The sequence below is a fragment of the Carettochelys insculpta genome, chromosome 9 (assembly GCF_033958435.1).
Source record: "Carettochelys insculpta isolate YL-2023 chromosome 9, ASM3395843v1, whole genome shotgun sequence".
In the NCBI taxonomy this organism is placed as follows: domain Eukaryota; kingdom Metazoa; phylum Chordata; order Testudines; family Carettochelyidae; genus Carettochelys; species Carettochelys insculpta.
In genome coordinates, this window is record NC_134145.1 from 44,409,879 (window position 1) to 44,426,204 (window position 16,326).

General features: G+C 39.2%; 1 protein-coding gene across 4 annotated transcripts in view; it reads right to left on the reverse strand.

Annotated features, from left to right (window-relative positions):
- CAMSAP2 (calmodulin regulated spectrin associated protein family member 2) overlaps nucleotides 1–16,326 on the reverse strand; it is a 185,256-nt gene that overhangs the window by 54,868 nt on the left and 114,062 nt on the right. For 2 of the 4 annotated variants that reach the window (XM_075002276.1, XM_075002275.1), the window contains exons 5-7: nucleotides 11,551–11,583; nucleotides 5,941–6,082; nucleotides 2,359–2,498 (exon numbers count right to left, since the gene is read on the reverse strand). In XM_075002276.1, the coding sequence (XP_074858377.1) occupies nucleotides 2,359–2,498; nucleotides 5,941–6,082; nucleotides 11,551–11,583 (315 nt within the window). The remainder of the gene's footprint in view (nucleotides 1–2,358; nucleotides 2,499–5,940; nucleotides 6,083–11,550; nucleotides 11,584–16,326) is intronic. The other 2 variants (XM_075002278.1, XM_075002277.1) reach the window with 1 other exon arrangement.

Here is a 16,326-nt window from a genome sequence, read left to right on the forward strand (position 1 = left end):
TATATAAACTTTCTGGGGAGAGACATATTTAATCACCCAAGCATAGAGGAAAATATTTTGTAGCCACAGAAATACTGCCAAGATATTTTTGGCACTTGTAAACTAAAGAACAGTTCCATCTACATCAAGAAAGAATTCATGTTTCTCCACGTTAAGAGGAAAGTATTAAGAAATAAATCTATAAAATGAACAAAAGCAGTACTGGGTGTGTACATAGTAGAATAAATTGCCTAGGGAGGTTGTGGAATGAATCTCTATCACTGGAGATACTTAAGAGCAGGTTAGATAGATCTCTAGCAGGGATGGTTAGTCTAGACAGTGCTTGGTCCTGCTGTGAGCGCAGGGGACAGGAGTCGCTGATGACCTCTCAGGTCCCCTCCAGTTCTAGTGTTCTAGGAATCTATACCTATTTTTCCTTAGGCCTTGTGTCCACAAATAAGTGCACTGATTTAGCTGTCAGTTTAGTTATACCAGTGCGATCCTCTATGTCAATATTCTAAAGGCAGGTCTGCACTGCAAACTTGCATCATTGCAGCTGCATTGCTGTAGGGCTTCCTCTGAAGCCCGTAGCGGACAGTTCTCCCATTGGCTTAATAATTCCACCTCCCTGAGAGGCAGTAACTATGTTGGCAGGAGAAGCTCTCTTCTTGACATAGCACAGTCTACATATGGGGGTTCAGGTCAGTATAATGGTGTCACTCAGGGATGTGGATTTTTCACACCCCAAGTGATTTATGTAGTTATACCACAGTAAGCATGGAATGTGGACCTGGGCTAAAGCTACATCTGTGCTATGAACACTGTTATATCAACACTGATACACTGACACAAAATTTTTGCCTCCCTGACAGAAGTGTTTTTTCTGTTGCTATATGAACACCATCCTCCTGAGCCAAGTTAGCTACACTAACACATACTTCGACACTACTGAGTACACTAGGAGACCAGCATAACTATGTCAGTGGGGTAGGGTTTTTCCACACCTCTGATGCTGCCATATCAACCTAACTTTTAAGCATAGACTAAGCCTTACTTTGATATGACTACTTCATTTCTATTCAACGCAAATCTAATTTTAAATTTTCTTAGTTAAACTAAAACAAGGCTTTGTTAAAAAAAAAAAAAGACCAAAAAGAAAAGTGTCTGCAATGCTTTTTCCACTGAAAAAAGATTAACATCCCATCTTAAGTTAAACTGGTGCAATACTGCATGTAACTAGGCCTCTAGAGACTAAGGCCTGGTCCACTCAACAGAGCTCGTGCTAATATAACTATGTTGATTGGAGTGTGATTTTTTAGCAACATGATAATGTCAGTGTGACCCCCCCCCCACAGTGTGAACACAGCACTATTGGTACAAAGATGCCAGAGAGCTGCATATTTCATTGTCCTTTCCCTAATGGAACAAGCTGCACCTACTAAATGCACATTTATGCCATTTACAGTACATCCACAATCAAGGGCTGTCATGCATTAACTACAATGTGTGGGTCTGTGCACACAAGGCCTTAAGTACACAGCAACAGTTCAAAATCCGGAAGGTACCAAGTGTGTCTGTGAACTGTAAACCATCCTCATGTGGGTGAAATCCGTGGGAGTTGCAAATGCTCAGAAATTAGCCATAAATGCAGTTATTCCGATAACACACACAGTAATTATAATTATACACAGAATTCTGTATACCTGTGACAACACTCAAGCACTTATTTGACTCTCATACTGTATGATGAACTTACATCCTCTGAAATTTAGTACAGTTTTCTGTTTTAAAGGTAAGGAAATTAAATGTACACTACTACAAATTACACTGCATAAGTGTTAGATTTTTTTAATTAACTTAATTCAAGAAATTCAAAGTTACGGTTTTCAGAGTAACTACAGTCTATCAAAAATTAACATAGTGCACACACAAAATGCCCAAGTTAACGCTCTCCCTATATTTTGCATTTATGTGCAGATGAGTAACGGGAGAGGAATTAGTTACTCTAGAAACCATAATTTTAAATCACTCTACAGTTTGAAAAACTTAGGACATCACAGCTACCATAACTCAATTGCATTTTTAAAGAAATATTGCAGATTTTGTATTTTAATTGGGAGAAAATGTTATGACAACCTGCACAAAAAGGAAGAATTTTATGTATTCTCATTTAAAATATATATGTATATTAATATACCATAAACAATGATGTAATATTTGCAACTGAAATATGCATTGTGTATACATTAAAATTTAACCACCATTTCCCAATAGATGCAATATTCTTTTTTGACGAACCATATAGCATAACACCTAAAAGCAGATAAAAATATTAAAGCAGACCAGAAGAGATCACTCTTTTTTCTCTTCTTTTTTTACCTTTATTGAAGCAGCAGCATATAGCATATCTTCCAGAGTGAAATGGCAACACTGGTTCAAATATTCCTGACAAAATTCTTGTATGAGCTGTAGATTATACAGGCTATCAGCCAGTGACATGGTCTCCTTCAAACAAATATCTAAAATGAGAAAGGAAAAGGAAAAAGTTAGGCACAATTACAGCTTAGAAAATAAAAGACATCTAGTATTTTGGAGGCAAATTAAAAATTATTTTCTTTGTAAAAAAAGATTTTTTAAAAAATCCAGTTTTGCATTAGATTTTAATTTCAGGATCTTGAGTTATGCATCTTATTTTTTATTTCATTGCATTTTTATAGGCTTGTTTTTATGCTATCAAAGTAGATTAACATCTTGAATATCTTGTAAAACACAGTATGGTTGTTTTTTCTAAAAACTATGAATATAAACTATGATTTTAATGATTTGCTGAAAATAAGCTATGAGCCAAACTATTTATTATTTTAGATATCATGATAAACTATAACTTAAACATACTGCATTGATCACAATGTCCCTCTTGTAAATACATTTGGACCCCAAGGATGCTAGTAGTAAGGTAAAAAGAATTACACATCTTTTATTGGAGTTCTCCAAGCACATTGATTTCTTACCACCAATCAGCTACTTTTGATAAAATGTGCCTCAACATTATCAACTCTATAAAACCATTATCAGTCTGGGTGCCATACACTCTCTTGTGCATCCAAATGTTGAATATGAGCTTAGACAAGGAATCTGGGGGCTTATTCCCTCCTTTCTTTTTACGATTCAACATACGATTTATAGTTATAGAAGTGGTAAAAATGGGTAGGTAAATGTGGTTCTGAAGCTACAATATACTCTGCATACTACACATAACTGAGTTACTTTCTTTTCTCCTTCAGTAAGGCTACATCTAGACTGTAACCGTAACTTGAAATAATTGTGCAAATTGCATACATTATTAATGTTAACTATGACAGGTAGCGGAAATGGAATACCATGCTTGAAATAGCCATGCTATTTCAAGTGTAGTAAGTAGCCATGAAGTTGCTTTTTCAGGATACATTTGTATCCCAAAATAGCAACAATAGTCTAGACATGGCCTACTTGTCTCTTGGGGGATAGTACTGCTAGTTTAACATCCTAGAGAAATGAGGGACTGAAGGAAAACAAAGGAAAAAATAAAAGCATCAGACTTCATTACAAAATTAAGGGAGGACTGTATAACTGAATGAAGATGTGAATGACACTTTATGTAGCAAGTTTTGCAGGTTTCAAGGTGGAGACACTTCTTTAGCATGCCAGGAGATATGTCTTCCAGCTATTAGGATGGGCTATATGGTAGAAGGATGTCCGTCAGTCACAGATAGAAACTAATCATATGGATAAATCCTTAAACTGAAACTGATACTAATGTGAATATGACCACAAAAGTAAAAAAATCTTGAAACCAAAGGTTCTTTCTTAAATTAGATCACAAATAAATTCACTTTTAAATGAAAATATGCAAGCTACATTATTTTGTTAAATTTGGTTGGGATAAAGACTGCAGGAGATCAACTGACAAAGCATTCAGAGGAATGTAGGATGTGGACACAGTGTGACTGCAGAGGAGCTGTCATAAGCAGCCTCACTTAGCCTGTAGACATAATAGCTATTGAGAATGCAGCTTTAGGGGATGGCGGTAGAAGTCTGGTACTCAGTCCTAATTTCAGGAAGAAAGAAGGCTCACACTAGAAGATATACAAGAATCATGCCTTATTCACAGTCAGATGAAGAAAAAATATTGTTCTCTGGACTGGACAATTACAATAAATTGCTAAGAGCAGTCAGGTGGACTTCAGCCAAAAAAGTCCAGTCATTTTATTTACTTATTTTATTTTGTTTATTTATTTATTTTGTTAAAAGAAAGCAAGTAGTCCAGAATACAAAGAATGAGAAGATATCGGATCTAAATTTCCTCTGTTTCCCTGTCTATTAAATCATCTTTCTTTTAGTGCATAACATTCCAGTAGCTGGTTTCTTCAATTCCGAAATGTCATGGTACTTCTCACATGAACACTGAACAATACTATCTAATAAGTGACAAGAATGATACTGTCAGATAAAGTAAGCCTCAATAAAGACTTTATGTTTTGGTATTTTCTACAGTGCTCAAAGTAGTACTCAATTACCTCTGACTTTACTTTGAGACAAAAAGGGGAAACTTCACATGCATATTTTAAAAAGGTGAATGGGACATCACCACCAAGAGATCCAAACAACAAAACCGAGGATACTAAGCTAGGGATTCAAGGAGGATATGAGTTCCGCCGTGCTTCACTGTTCTGAAATACAGAAAGTAGAGGAATATGCGGAAAAGCATGCATAAGATCCCAACTCCAGGGCCAAAAAGTGCATCAGTCTGAAATTCTAAATCTCTCTCCTCATACAGCAAGAAGGCAATGGTGTTAGCACTGGAAGCAAAGATCCAAGGAGTCAGCATTCATGGCAGATTTGGTTTCAATGCTTTTCTGATTAGAAACTCCATGCAGTAATAGCACATGCCTGGATCTGACACTTACAGAACCTAAAAGCAACTTTTTTCCATCTCATGAACCCAAGAAGAATGCCTGGAGTTTTTCTTTCTCAAATCTGGAGAACAGTAGAATTAAAGGTGTTCTCTGGAATGGTTTTGCATGAGGATTTAATTACTTTAGATCTGATCAAGCCTGAGATCCATGTGCATACCCCTTTGATTTCTTAGACCACATGTATTCCTCACAAGTTTGTATCTTCCATGGGGAGAATCACAGCCAGAGAAGGACCAAGGAGGACTGGATGCCAAGACATTTTAGTGCCATCTGAAGCACACTGTTTAAATCCAGTTTCTTTATTTTGTTCTGCCAAGAGGAAGATCTGATTTGAACAGAACAGCAGCATAAACAGAACAACAAAATAAAGTTGAACATTACAGTTGATAACCACCAGCTTAGAACTACATGGAGTAGATCAAACATTTTACACTGGGTATTTTATTTTTGTATTTATTAATACAGATATTGCAGCAACTGTAAACATGGACCCATGCGAAGAAACCACGTCATGAAATGCAGCTACGCTGTCATGGTTCTTAGACTGCTTATCTACTGCAGTAACAATAAAAATGAGGATAGTTGGGGCTGCAGCCCTTTTACATAATTCTGTAACTTGCTGAGGTCCATGAGAAAGGATTTATTTGACCCTGATGGTCACTGTTTTTCAGATAGTTCCAAGACTCATCGCACTGACAGATGAGCTCTCAAGAGTGAAGAATCTGCAAAGACTGTTCCTTCTGGAGTTATCTTTAAAAACTTATATTTGCTCGGTGATGTACTGAAAGAAATAGTAAACATAATACTGGGTGCTACCCTGGTACATGGTGCTCTCATTAAAAACGGAGATTTTATGTATTCAGGCTTTTAAGAAACTGTTAAATTTAACCTTTTACACATCCATGCTATTTTATGCCACCATTTTAATTCGTACCAAAGAAAAAGCCATTTTAATTTGTGTCACCATCTATTTTGTGGCAGAGAGTCATCTAACATACATACTCACCCTCCAGTTTGACAATTTCAGGACAATAAAAGTGGATCAGAGCAGCTAAAGCACAACCATCTGTACCATCCTTCAGGAGATTTTCTACCAATGGAATGCAAGGCAGCTGCTTAAGCAGTGTTTGCTCCTTTCTGTAACGAGCCTACCATGCAGAGAGAGGAGATTAAAATAGACGTATGCTCAGAAACATATGTGAAAACAGATTTAGACTGTGCAGTCTATCTCCCATTAGTGAATAAGCATTGAGTAATATCTAGCCAGACACCATTTTGTCAGTGATTACTTTCTGTAGATTAATATTTATGCTAAACAAATAGGCAAAATGTAGATTTAAAAGGAAATAAACCGTGCTACCAAAGTTTAATCAAATGCATACAATATTCTAAGTCATTCTGAAATAATATAATTTGTTTCTCACTACTAGGAGACATTCTGTGTCATTCAGTTTCATAAGCATTAAAAACTACTTATCTAACACAATGAGCCACATCCGCAGGTGGGGTAACTCGGCAAAGCTCCTTGAAAATGGACAGAGCTCTGCCAATGTACACCGTGGGGGATATGGACCAACAGAAGTTTCAGCTATACCAGACTTGCCGAGTTCAAAAGAAGCGAAGTCTGGATTTGATCAGCTCCATTTTCATTATTACTCCAACAGCACATTTAGAAAAAGGATTATACATTAGACCCCCAATTTACACATAAAAACAAAAAAGGAGTCAAGTAGCACTTTAAAGACTAACAAAATAATTTATTAGGTGAGCCTTTGTGGGACAGACCCACTTCTTCAGACCACAGCCATACCAGAACAGACTCAATATTTAAGGCACAGAGAATCAAAACCAGTAATTAAAGTTGACCAATCAGAACAAAATTATCAAGGTGAACAAATCAGAGAGCAGAGGGGTGGGGTGGGGGGAAGAGAGTCAAAAATTAGATTAAGCCAAGTACGCCAAAAAGCCCCTATAATGTCCCAGAAAATTTGCATACCGGTTCAAACCACGTGTTAATCTGTCGAATTTGAATATGAAAGAGAGTTCAGCAGTTTCTCTTTCCAAAGCAGACTAAAAATTACTTTTCCTTGCAACAAAGCCCACTGCCAGCTTTGTCCATATATCTATTCTGGTGATACCATCACTGGACCTAACCAGGTTATTCACAGAATCACAGGCACATTCTCATGTTCCTCAACTAACATCATATATGCCATCATGTGCCAACAATGCCCAGATGCTTTGTGTATTGGACAGACTTCAAACTCCCTCAGACAAAGAGTTAATGGGCACAAAACAGACATCAAAACATTCCTGATCCACAAACCAGTTAGTCTACATTTTAATGAAGTGGGCCATTCTGTTAATGACTTAAGAGTTTGCGTCTTATTGAAGAATTTTCAGTCTGCTTTGGAAAGAGAAACTGCTGAACCCTCTTTCATATTCCAATTCAACACATTAACACGTGGTTTGAACCGGGATGCAAATTTTCTGGGACATTATAGGGGCTCTTTGGCATACTTGGCTTAATCTAATTCTTGACTCCCCCCTGCCCTCTGCTCTCTGATTTGCTCACCTTGATAATTTTTTTCTGATTTGTCAACTTTGATTACTGTTTTTGGTTCTCTATGCCTTAATTATTATGTCTGTTCTGGTATGGCTGTGGTCTGAAGAAGTGGGTCTGTCCCATGAAAGCTCACCTAATAAATTATTTTGTTAGTCTTTAAAGTGCTACTTGACTGCTTTTTTGTTTTAATAGTATATAAACTAACTTACACATAGGTTGAGTTCTTGCACAACCCCGAGTAAGTCAAATTTTGCATAACTCAGGGGACCCAGGAAACTGACTAGCACTGCACCACTGGTCAGTTTCCTGTCTCCTGTGAGTGTTGAGCAGCTGAGAGGGGAAGAGAGGGAGAGGGAGAGGAGAGGCTGCTTACAGGAGAGGGGAAGAGGAAGAGAGCCAAGAGTCAGGCTGCTGACATTGACAGGAACTGGGAAACTGCTCCTGTCGGGCCAGCAGCCTGACTCCTGACTCTCACCACCCTGACAGGAGTGTTGGGGCTGCCACTCATGTGAGGGGTGGCAGCTGAGAGTCAGGCTCTTGGCTGCTGCCCCTGACAGGGGCCGGGAAACTGACCTAGCAGTATTTCACAATATGTCACCATGCAATGACTTTCTAGGAGAAAGCTTCCTGTCACTTAAATTGTTCAGACTGTCTTAGGAACAGTGTCTACAGACTTCTTATGTCTAACCTTTAATGTAGACCTGGAAGAAGATGGCTATCTGACAGACCAGAAATACCCAACTATGGGAAAAATAAGGTCAAGTCTAATAGATAGCGCATGGTATATTATGTATGATGTTTTAATAGAAATTTACTACACAATTTTGATAGGGTGACCATATCTCCCCTTCCTAAATATGGGACAGAGGTGAATGACACCATCATGGCCAAAACGGGACAGATGGTCACCCCACCTGGGAGTCAGGTGGTAGCATCCCTGTGGGGGCTGCCACCCTCGGGGGTGACTATGGGGGGCAGCTGCAGCTCTCGGCTGCACCATGACTTGGAGCACCAGGACCTGAACTTCTGCCCCACCAGCGAACGTCCTGGCTTCAACCAGCCAGAGGAAGCACCATGCAGGTCTGGCTTCCCCAGCTGGACGAAATGAAGCAGCAGCTACACCACTGCATGGGTCCAGCTCCCAACTCCCTGCCAGCTGGGGGAAACCAAGTGGCAGCTGCACTGCTACAAGGGTCCATCTGCTAGCTTCCTCCAGATGGGGGAAGCTGAGCAGCAGCTGTGCTGCTGTGGGGGTCTGGCTCCCAACTCCCCCCAGCCAGGGGAAGCCAAGCAGCAGCCACGCCACCATGTGGATCTGACTCCCGGCTGGGGGAACTTGGGCAGTAGCTGTGCCACCGCCTGAGTCCAGCTCCCCGCTCCCTCAGGCGCAGGGAGCCAGAATCAGGGGGAGCCACCTGTGCCAGTAAAAAAGTGTAATATGGGGTAATTAGCTCCTTTGGCAAAATAAATTAGGACTCTGGGATGGTGTCTGAAAATATGGGGCTGTCCCTCCCAAAAGGACAGATGGCTGCCCTGGCAAATGATAAACAGGGCAACAGATACTCTCCTAAATCAAGTTAGTGTGTAGCCACCAGTGACTTTTTCATTTTTAAATTTGGAAGAAAAATCTCATTTAATTATTTATGAAGTGTGATAATAAACATGGCCCAAGCAAGGAACAACACTAACTTGCTGGTATCATCTTTACAAAAGCAATGTTACAGCACAGCTTTTAATAACTGCACTGCAAATATAGATAATGTTTCTAATACACTACTAAGGAATGGGTAAACTAATTCCTTATGCAAAACCAGCTATAATAAAAGATTTATTCTGAAACACATCTTCACTTGCATTCTGGTTTTATGGAAAGACTGGATATCAGATTATATGCAAGGTGTACTTACACATCACATCTCACAGAGCTGGAAGGGAGCCTGAGAGCTCATCAAGTCCAATCCCCTGAACTCACAGCAGGACCTATTACTATCCCTGACAATTATTTTTTTCCAAATCTAACTTGCCCCAGGCCCTTGAAAAGCCCCCTCGAGGGCTGAACTCAGAGTTCTGAGTTTACAAGGCCAATGCTCTAACCATTCACCTATCCTTCCCCACTCACACACTTTATTTTTGTAATTTAATAAAAACCAAACATAACTCACTTGTGGCTTTACTTGCTCCCCTATGTTAGTTATTGCTGCTGTTCCCAAAATATGAAAATTTAAATGGCATTAAATTGTCCAGAACTGAATATTCTCTTTCAGTGCAGTGGGTTGGTGTGGGATTGGGAAGGGGAGACAAAACTGCAGAGGAGTCACTTGTATACTACAGACTTTAATGAATTTGGGTGCAATTGACTAGAAACAGAACAGCTGTAGCCTTTATTGTAAGCAGTGTTTTTAAAATGTTATTCTGTAGGCAATGTCCAAACTTTGTTTACAGTAAACAACTGCCTAAGCTCTTTTAAATCTCTTTACAGCACATCTATTATTAGTTAGAGCAAAACTATGTGAGGTTCTGTCCAACGTGTGTGTGATATGTTTGAAAGGTCAAAAGTACATCTTTGGACAACAATACAAATGGGAGACTATCAAGGAAATAAAAAAGCAGTAAAGTAGCATTTTAAAGATAACAAAATAGTTTATTAGGTGAGCTTTCCTGGGACAGACCCACTTCTTCAGACCACAGCCAGACCATAACAGACTCAATATTTAAGGCACAGAGAACCAGAAAAAGTAATCAAGGTTGACAAATGAAAAAAAAAATCATCAAGGTGAGCAAATCAGAGAGTAGAGGAGCGGAAGAGTCAAGAATTAGATTAAGCCAAGTATGCAAAAGAGCCCCTAAAATGACCCAGAAAATTCACATCCCGGTTCAAATCATGTGTCAATGTGTCAAATTTGAATATAAAAGACACAAAACAGACAAATACACTCCTGATCCACAAACAGGTCAGCCAACATTTTAATGGAGTGGGCCATTCTGTTACTGACCTAAAAGTCTGTGTCTTACTGAAGAGAAATTTTCACAACAGTCTTGAAAGACAGGCTACTGAACTCTCTTTTATATTCAAATTTGACATATTAACACGTGGTTTGAACCGGGACGCGAATTTTCTGGGTCATTATAGGGGCTCTTTTGCATACTTGGCTTAATCTAATTCTTGACTCCCCCCCCGGTCCCACCCTACCCCTCTGCTCTCTGATTTGCTCACCTTGATAATTTAGTTCTGATTTGTCAACTTTGATTACTGTTTTTGGTTCTCTATGCCTTAAATATTGAGTCTGTTCTGGTATGGCTATGGTCTGAAGAAGTGTGTCTGTCCCATGAAAGCTCACCTAATAAATTATTTTGTGAGTCTTTAAAGTGCTACTTTACTGTTTTTTTGTTTTGATAGTATATAGACTAGCATGGCTTTCTCTCTGTTACTATCAAGGAAATAGACTTAGTTTGTTATTAACAAAGCACAGAATTATTACATTTTTATATATGAACAGTTGGGTGAAAATGAATGCTTTGCTCCCCTAAATATGCATCAGTAATTGAAAAGAGAAACTCGGATAAATGGTGTGAGAGATACAAGCTTTTATTAAGTGTCCAAGGACTTCAAGATCCACTTAATGTCAACACACAAAGGTTGGCTTCTGAGGGTCTACATTCTTGGCAAAGTATACAAGCAGCTCACACTGAGTAAGAGCAAAGAATCTTACTAGACCATAAAGAGAGCATATTTTATATTCTGATGTGAGATACCAGAAGACAATACATTGTACTGTAAACAAGTAAAGTACCATACACACTACACATGCACGTCAACTGTCTTTAAACAAAACCCTTTTGATTCAATATTTTATGTTAAGCTTTAATTTTTCCTAGATTAATTTGAAGGACTGGATTCTAAACTATGTGCACACTAAGAACAGCAATCTAACATACCATAATCCAATTGATCTGATATAAATGAATCAATGAGTACACCAGCATGATTTGGAAAAAACCATTCTCGTTTTAAGCTATTAGATCAGAGGTGAAGCAGTTGGGCAAACTTACAGGAACCAGTTTCCAAAACCATTTGGTAGGAGACTTCAGAGGAAGCAGTAGAAAAAAGAAAGAGCAAAGAGCAAAAGGAAAAAATATATCAGATTTTATAGTTGATCCTTACATAGTAATCTTTAATTTAAACTTCTCTCATTTGTGTACAATGGCGAATTATGATTTCATAATAAATACTATTGGCACTGTAACTTTTAGACATGATAAAATACAATTCTGTAGCAGTAAACTAAAAATGGAAATGACAGTTTTCAGTCCACCACCAGAATGATTTTGCCACGGTAAAACCCAGATTTTTAAATCGGTATTATTTCATTTGATGTCCTCACACATCTAATTGCACCCAGGATATGCAGTCATTGTTACCAACTGTGGAATTCTTCTCAGGCTATGTTATCACAGCCTCAAAATGAAGTGACTCAGAACATAAAATATGTAAGCAAAGAAGCTAATACAAGATTTAGTAACAGGTCTAAACAAGTTTGTATGGGATCATTATAATTTCCCATGTTACTCAGTAGTGTTTCATTCAAGTTTAAAATATTTTGTAAATATAATCCTCTGAAAATCTTCAGAAAAATTGAAGTTGTGGGAAACAATAATGATTTTGCAATGACAAAGCACACTGGCATCAGCTACATGGTGGACAATGACCTGACAATGGCCTACTAGATGTAGTTTTCTTTCAGTAGCTTCTAGAGAAGAGGGAAAGATCAGAATTGGTAGATTTAATAAAAATCAAACACGTATAAAACATATATAAGAAGTGACTAGGTAACTGGATTTGCAATAATAAAAGTAAACTCACTCTAAATGCTTAATTCTTAGTACACTGAAAAGAGAGGAAATTATTTCATTAATTTCAAAGACGTTTAGATTGGTTCCTAATTGTGCTTATAGGCTTCAGAAAATACACTACAAAAGAAGAGTTACCCACTTATACAGTCATTGTTTTTTGAGATGTGGATGTAGATGTATTGGGGCATGTGTCCATTGTATCAAAGCTGGAAAACTTCTAGAGGCACCAGCATAGATGGCACATGTGCTCTCCAGCTCTCAGCCCCCTTCTTGGCTAGTTAAGGACAGTGCTACCCCAATGTCCCTCAATCCCTTTTCTCCAAATATCTAGATAAGACAGTGTCACGTGATTGGATTTTTATATTAGATATGAAAGCCATTTTATGTACCCGGTGTGTATATTGGCCTCAAATATTGTGCTGGGAACCACGTGAGGTGTCTAATGAAAGCTGATGACACCCAGAATCCATGTATGATACTTATTTGTCTCTACCATGTTTGTAGGTGAAGTTATAGATTTTAGCTATGTAGTTGTATTAGCAGTTTTAGTGATAAGATTTATAACAGGAGGTGTGAACTCAGCCCCAGCCAGGACATAGGGCTAAACAATAGAGTGGAAACCAGGTGCTCAGATGCCAAAATCACATCCCAGATGCTTGAGACTTGTCAATGGAATGTAGCCCGCTAGTCAGGTTACCTGGTCTGAGCAAAGTCATTGAAATTGGATGCCAAGGCATCATCCCACCTGCGACATAAATAACTGGGGTATGCTAAGAAAATCAGTGACCAACAGCAGTTTGCCACAACAGTCCACCTGGGTCCCTCTTGTGTCCAGGGCCTTATGGGAGGAAGAAAGGACTTTGTCCCTGAACACAAGAGGGAACCACAGTGTAGCTGTAAGCAGTATCTATCTGGGATCTTTTTGTCTTTTGCTACCTGTGCCTGTCTCCAAGAGTCCACGTTCCAGCATGTGGACCCCAGTGGGCCAGATCTACAATTCTCCAGTAAAGGAGGAATTGCAGAAAACACACCTTCACCCACATCTTGGAGAACAACAATTATGGTACAGGTAAGCAACCATTTTTTCTTTAAGTGGTTATAGCTGTGTATTCCACTCTGTTGACTCATAAGGACCATTTAAACGTGGTGGGACATGGAGTCTAACTCAATAACTGCAGAACTCCCTTTCCAAAGTTTCCAGCTGATCTCAATACAGTGCTAATACTACAGAACTTGGTAAAAGTATGCACAGAAGACTGGGTAGCAGCCCAACCAATGTATTTGACCAAAATAGAACTGAGGAATATAATTGATGTTGCTTGGGCCCTCAAATGAGTCCATAAACTCTAAGGAAGTATAGTTTGAGAAATGGCAACTTTATATGCTATTATAATGCAGGAAGTGATCCACCTGGAAATCATGTTTACAGTCTGCCTGACCCATCCTTTGCTCTGTATAGGAGACAAAGTTGAGGTGATAAATGAAAAAGCTGAGTCCTCTCTAGGTAAAACACCAAGTGTAGTCGCACGTCCAATGACTGGAACTGTGTGTCACATCCAATGAATGGAATTATTCATATGCATTTGACATGGTTTAGGGTTTAGGAAAGAATACTGTGGTTTAGGAAGGAATACTTTAAAATTTTACCTGTTTATGGTGAAATTGGGAAATGACTTCACCCTAAAACTTTGGATGTGGCTTTAGGGCCACTCTGTCTTTGAAAAACTGCTTATATGGGGGCTCTGCCATTGTGGCTTGCAGCACACTTACTGTCCTCAATGATGTTCTAGCAATAAAAAAGGCTCTACAATCGAGGAGAAAGAGAACAGGTTGTCATGGGCTCAAGTGAAAGCCCTTTAAGAGCAGCTACCATAGTATTAAGGTCTCACCAGGAAACTGGCTCTTTTTCTGGTGAATGGAGACAAATGTCTCCTCTGAGGAATTTTGCTAAAAAGGAATTGGAGAAAATTGACTTTGTTTAGCTCAGAAGATGAAATGTTATGATCAATAGTAGCAGACCTGCAAGGAGCTGAGAGATAAAAGAATTGAAAGTGTACCAGATAAATCAAAGTATCCCAAATGCAGGCTAACATTGGCTGAATCCCCTGGACTAGGGATCACACCATAAATCACTTCCATTTTTTTCAGCAGGAAGCTCTTGTGGACAGTTTTCTACTACTAAGCAGCACATGTTTAAAAGCTTCCATACAACATTTCTCTTCACTGGGCAATGCAGATCCATGCCATGAGTTTTATACTTTTGAACACAGGATCAAAACACAGCTGTGGTGTTGAATCAGTAGTTCACGATTTTAAAAAAGGGATGGGGAGGTCAAATTGACAGACTGAATAAATCTGAGAAGCAATATTGCCTTGTCTAAGCTGATGTAGTGGGAATTAGCTTGGTATGATCCACTTTTAGTCCAAGAATAATGAGCAGTACGTGGTACTGAGGAAAAGTATATGTCAGCACTGATCTCTGATTCCAATGGAAGGCATCTCTTAAGAAGGCTGGACTGAGACCCACCAGTGACCTGTTGTCACTTCTAGTTTTCTCTTGTTGCAAACTGATCTAGAAACAGGATGTCTCTTCTCCAGAGATGGAGGTCAGCATACTGGTCTCAGCCCTGGGGGGATTCTCAGATTGCACCATCACTCCAAATGCTATTAATTGCAGAACTTCCCAGGACTATTGTCTCTACAGACCACTTTGATTCTGGGAGAAATTCCTGCTGAGATGATTGCAGGACCTAAGGTAAACGAGTGGGAATTCTTCCCTTGATGCAGGACTGCCAAAATTTTATTACATCACATAATACCCAGTGGAGTTGTTGCTGGTAAGGATATGAACTGATACACCCCAATGTGATTCTGAAAGACTTGGCAAGTACTGTAAATAGCTTGAAGCTCCAGGATGTTGACATGAAAGGAAGTCTTGTTCCAACCACAAGCCCTGAATTTTCAGTGTCTCTCAACAAATTCTCCAATATATTGAGGAAGCATACCACACTCAAATGCATATAAACAACTATAATATTGGCTGCTGGAAAGCAAGCAAATGATATACCCTGGGATATGTTGCTCAGAGCTGTCCATCAGTTTAAGAAGTCCATGATCACCAGAGACACTTAGACAAATCTGGTCAACAATTGAAAACTCAGGCAATAGTCCAACTTCAACCACATTTGAAGACGGTGAAGGAACAATCGAACAGGTTGGACTAAGTGCATGCAGCCGTATGGTACAAACGTCAGGCACACCTGGAATGTAGCTGGAGGTTAGGTTTGAAGTGCCACGTACAGATGACAATTTGCTTGAAACTATATGTTTGGCAGAAATGATCTCAAACTTGCGAAGTCTAATTAGGATCTAATTAATCTCCCCCCCCATTAGCATTAATTTCAACCTTCAAAATCAGATCCAAGTGACTGAAGCAACATAGTGTGAATTGGAATGGCGGAGGACCTGTTCTTTGAATGTACGTCTATTTAACCAATCATGCAGGTTCGGGCAGACACTAATTCCTCTTTTGCTGAGTTATGCTACTACTAATACTATGCATTCAGTAAACACCCATGGAACAGAGGGAAAGCCAAAGGGAATCACAGTCTACTGATAATGCTGACCTCCAGTACAAATGTTACAATCCTCCTCTGACTTGGGAAGATCTACACATAGAAGTAAGCACCTTGAAGATAGAGGGCAGCAAGCCATCTGTTGCAATTCAAAGCAGGGAGAATAGTCCCTAGGACATCCGTATGCAATCTGATGTATTTGTTGAGACCAAAGGTGCCTGGGTCTCATCCCTCCCTTGGACTTGGGGATCAGGTAGCATTCTTTTCCTAGTTTTGAAGAGGAAACTCCTCTCTGACTCTCAAAGCATGGAGAGTCTGCACATGTGGAACGTCAGAGTATTGTGAAAGATGTCCCTGAAAAGGGAAAGACTAGGAGGGTAGAAAGGGTGAACAGACAGGA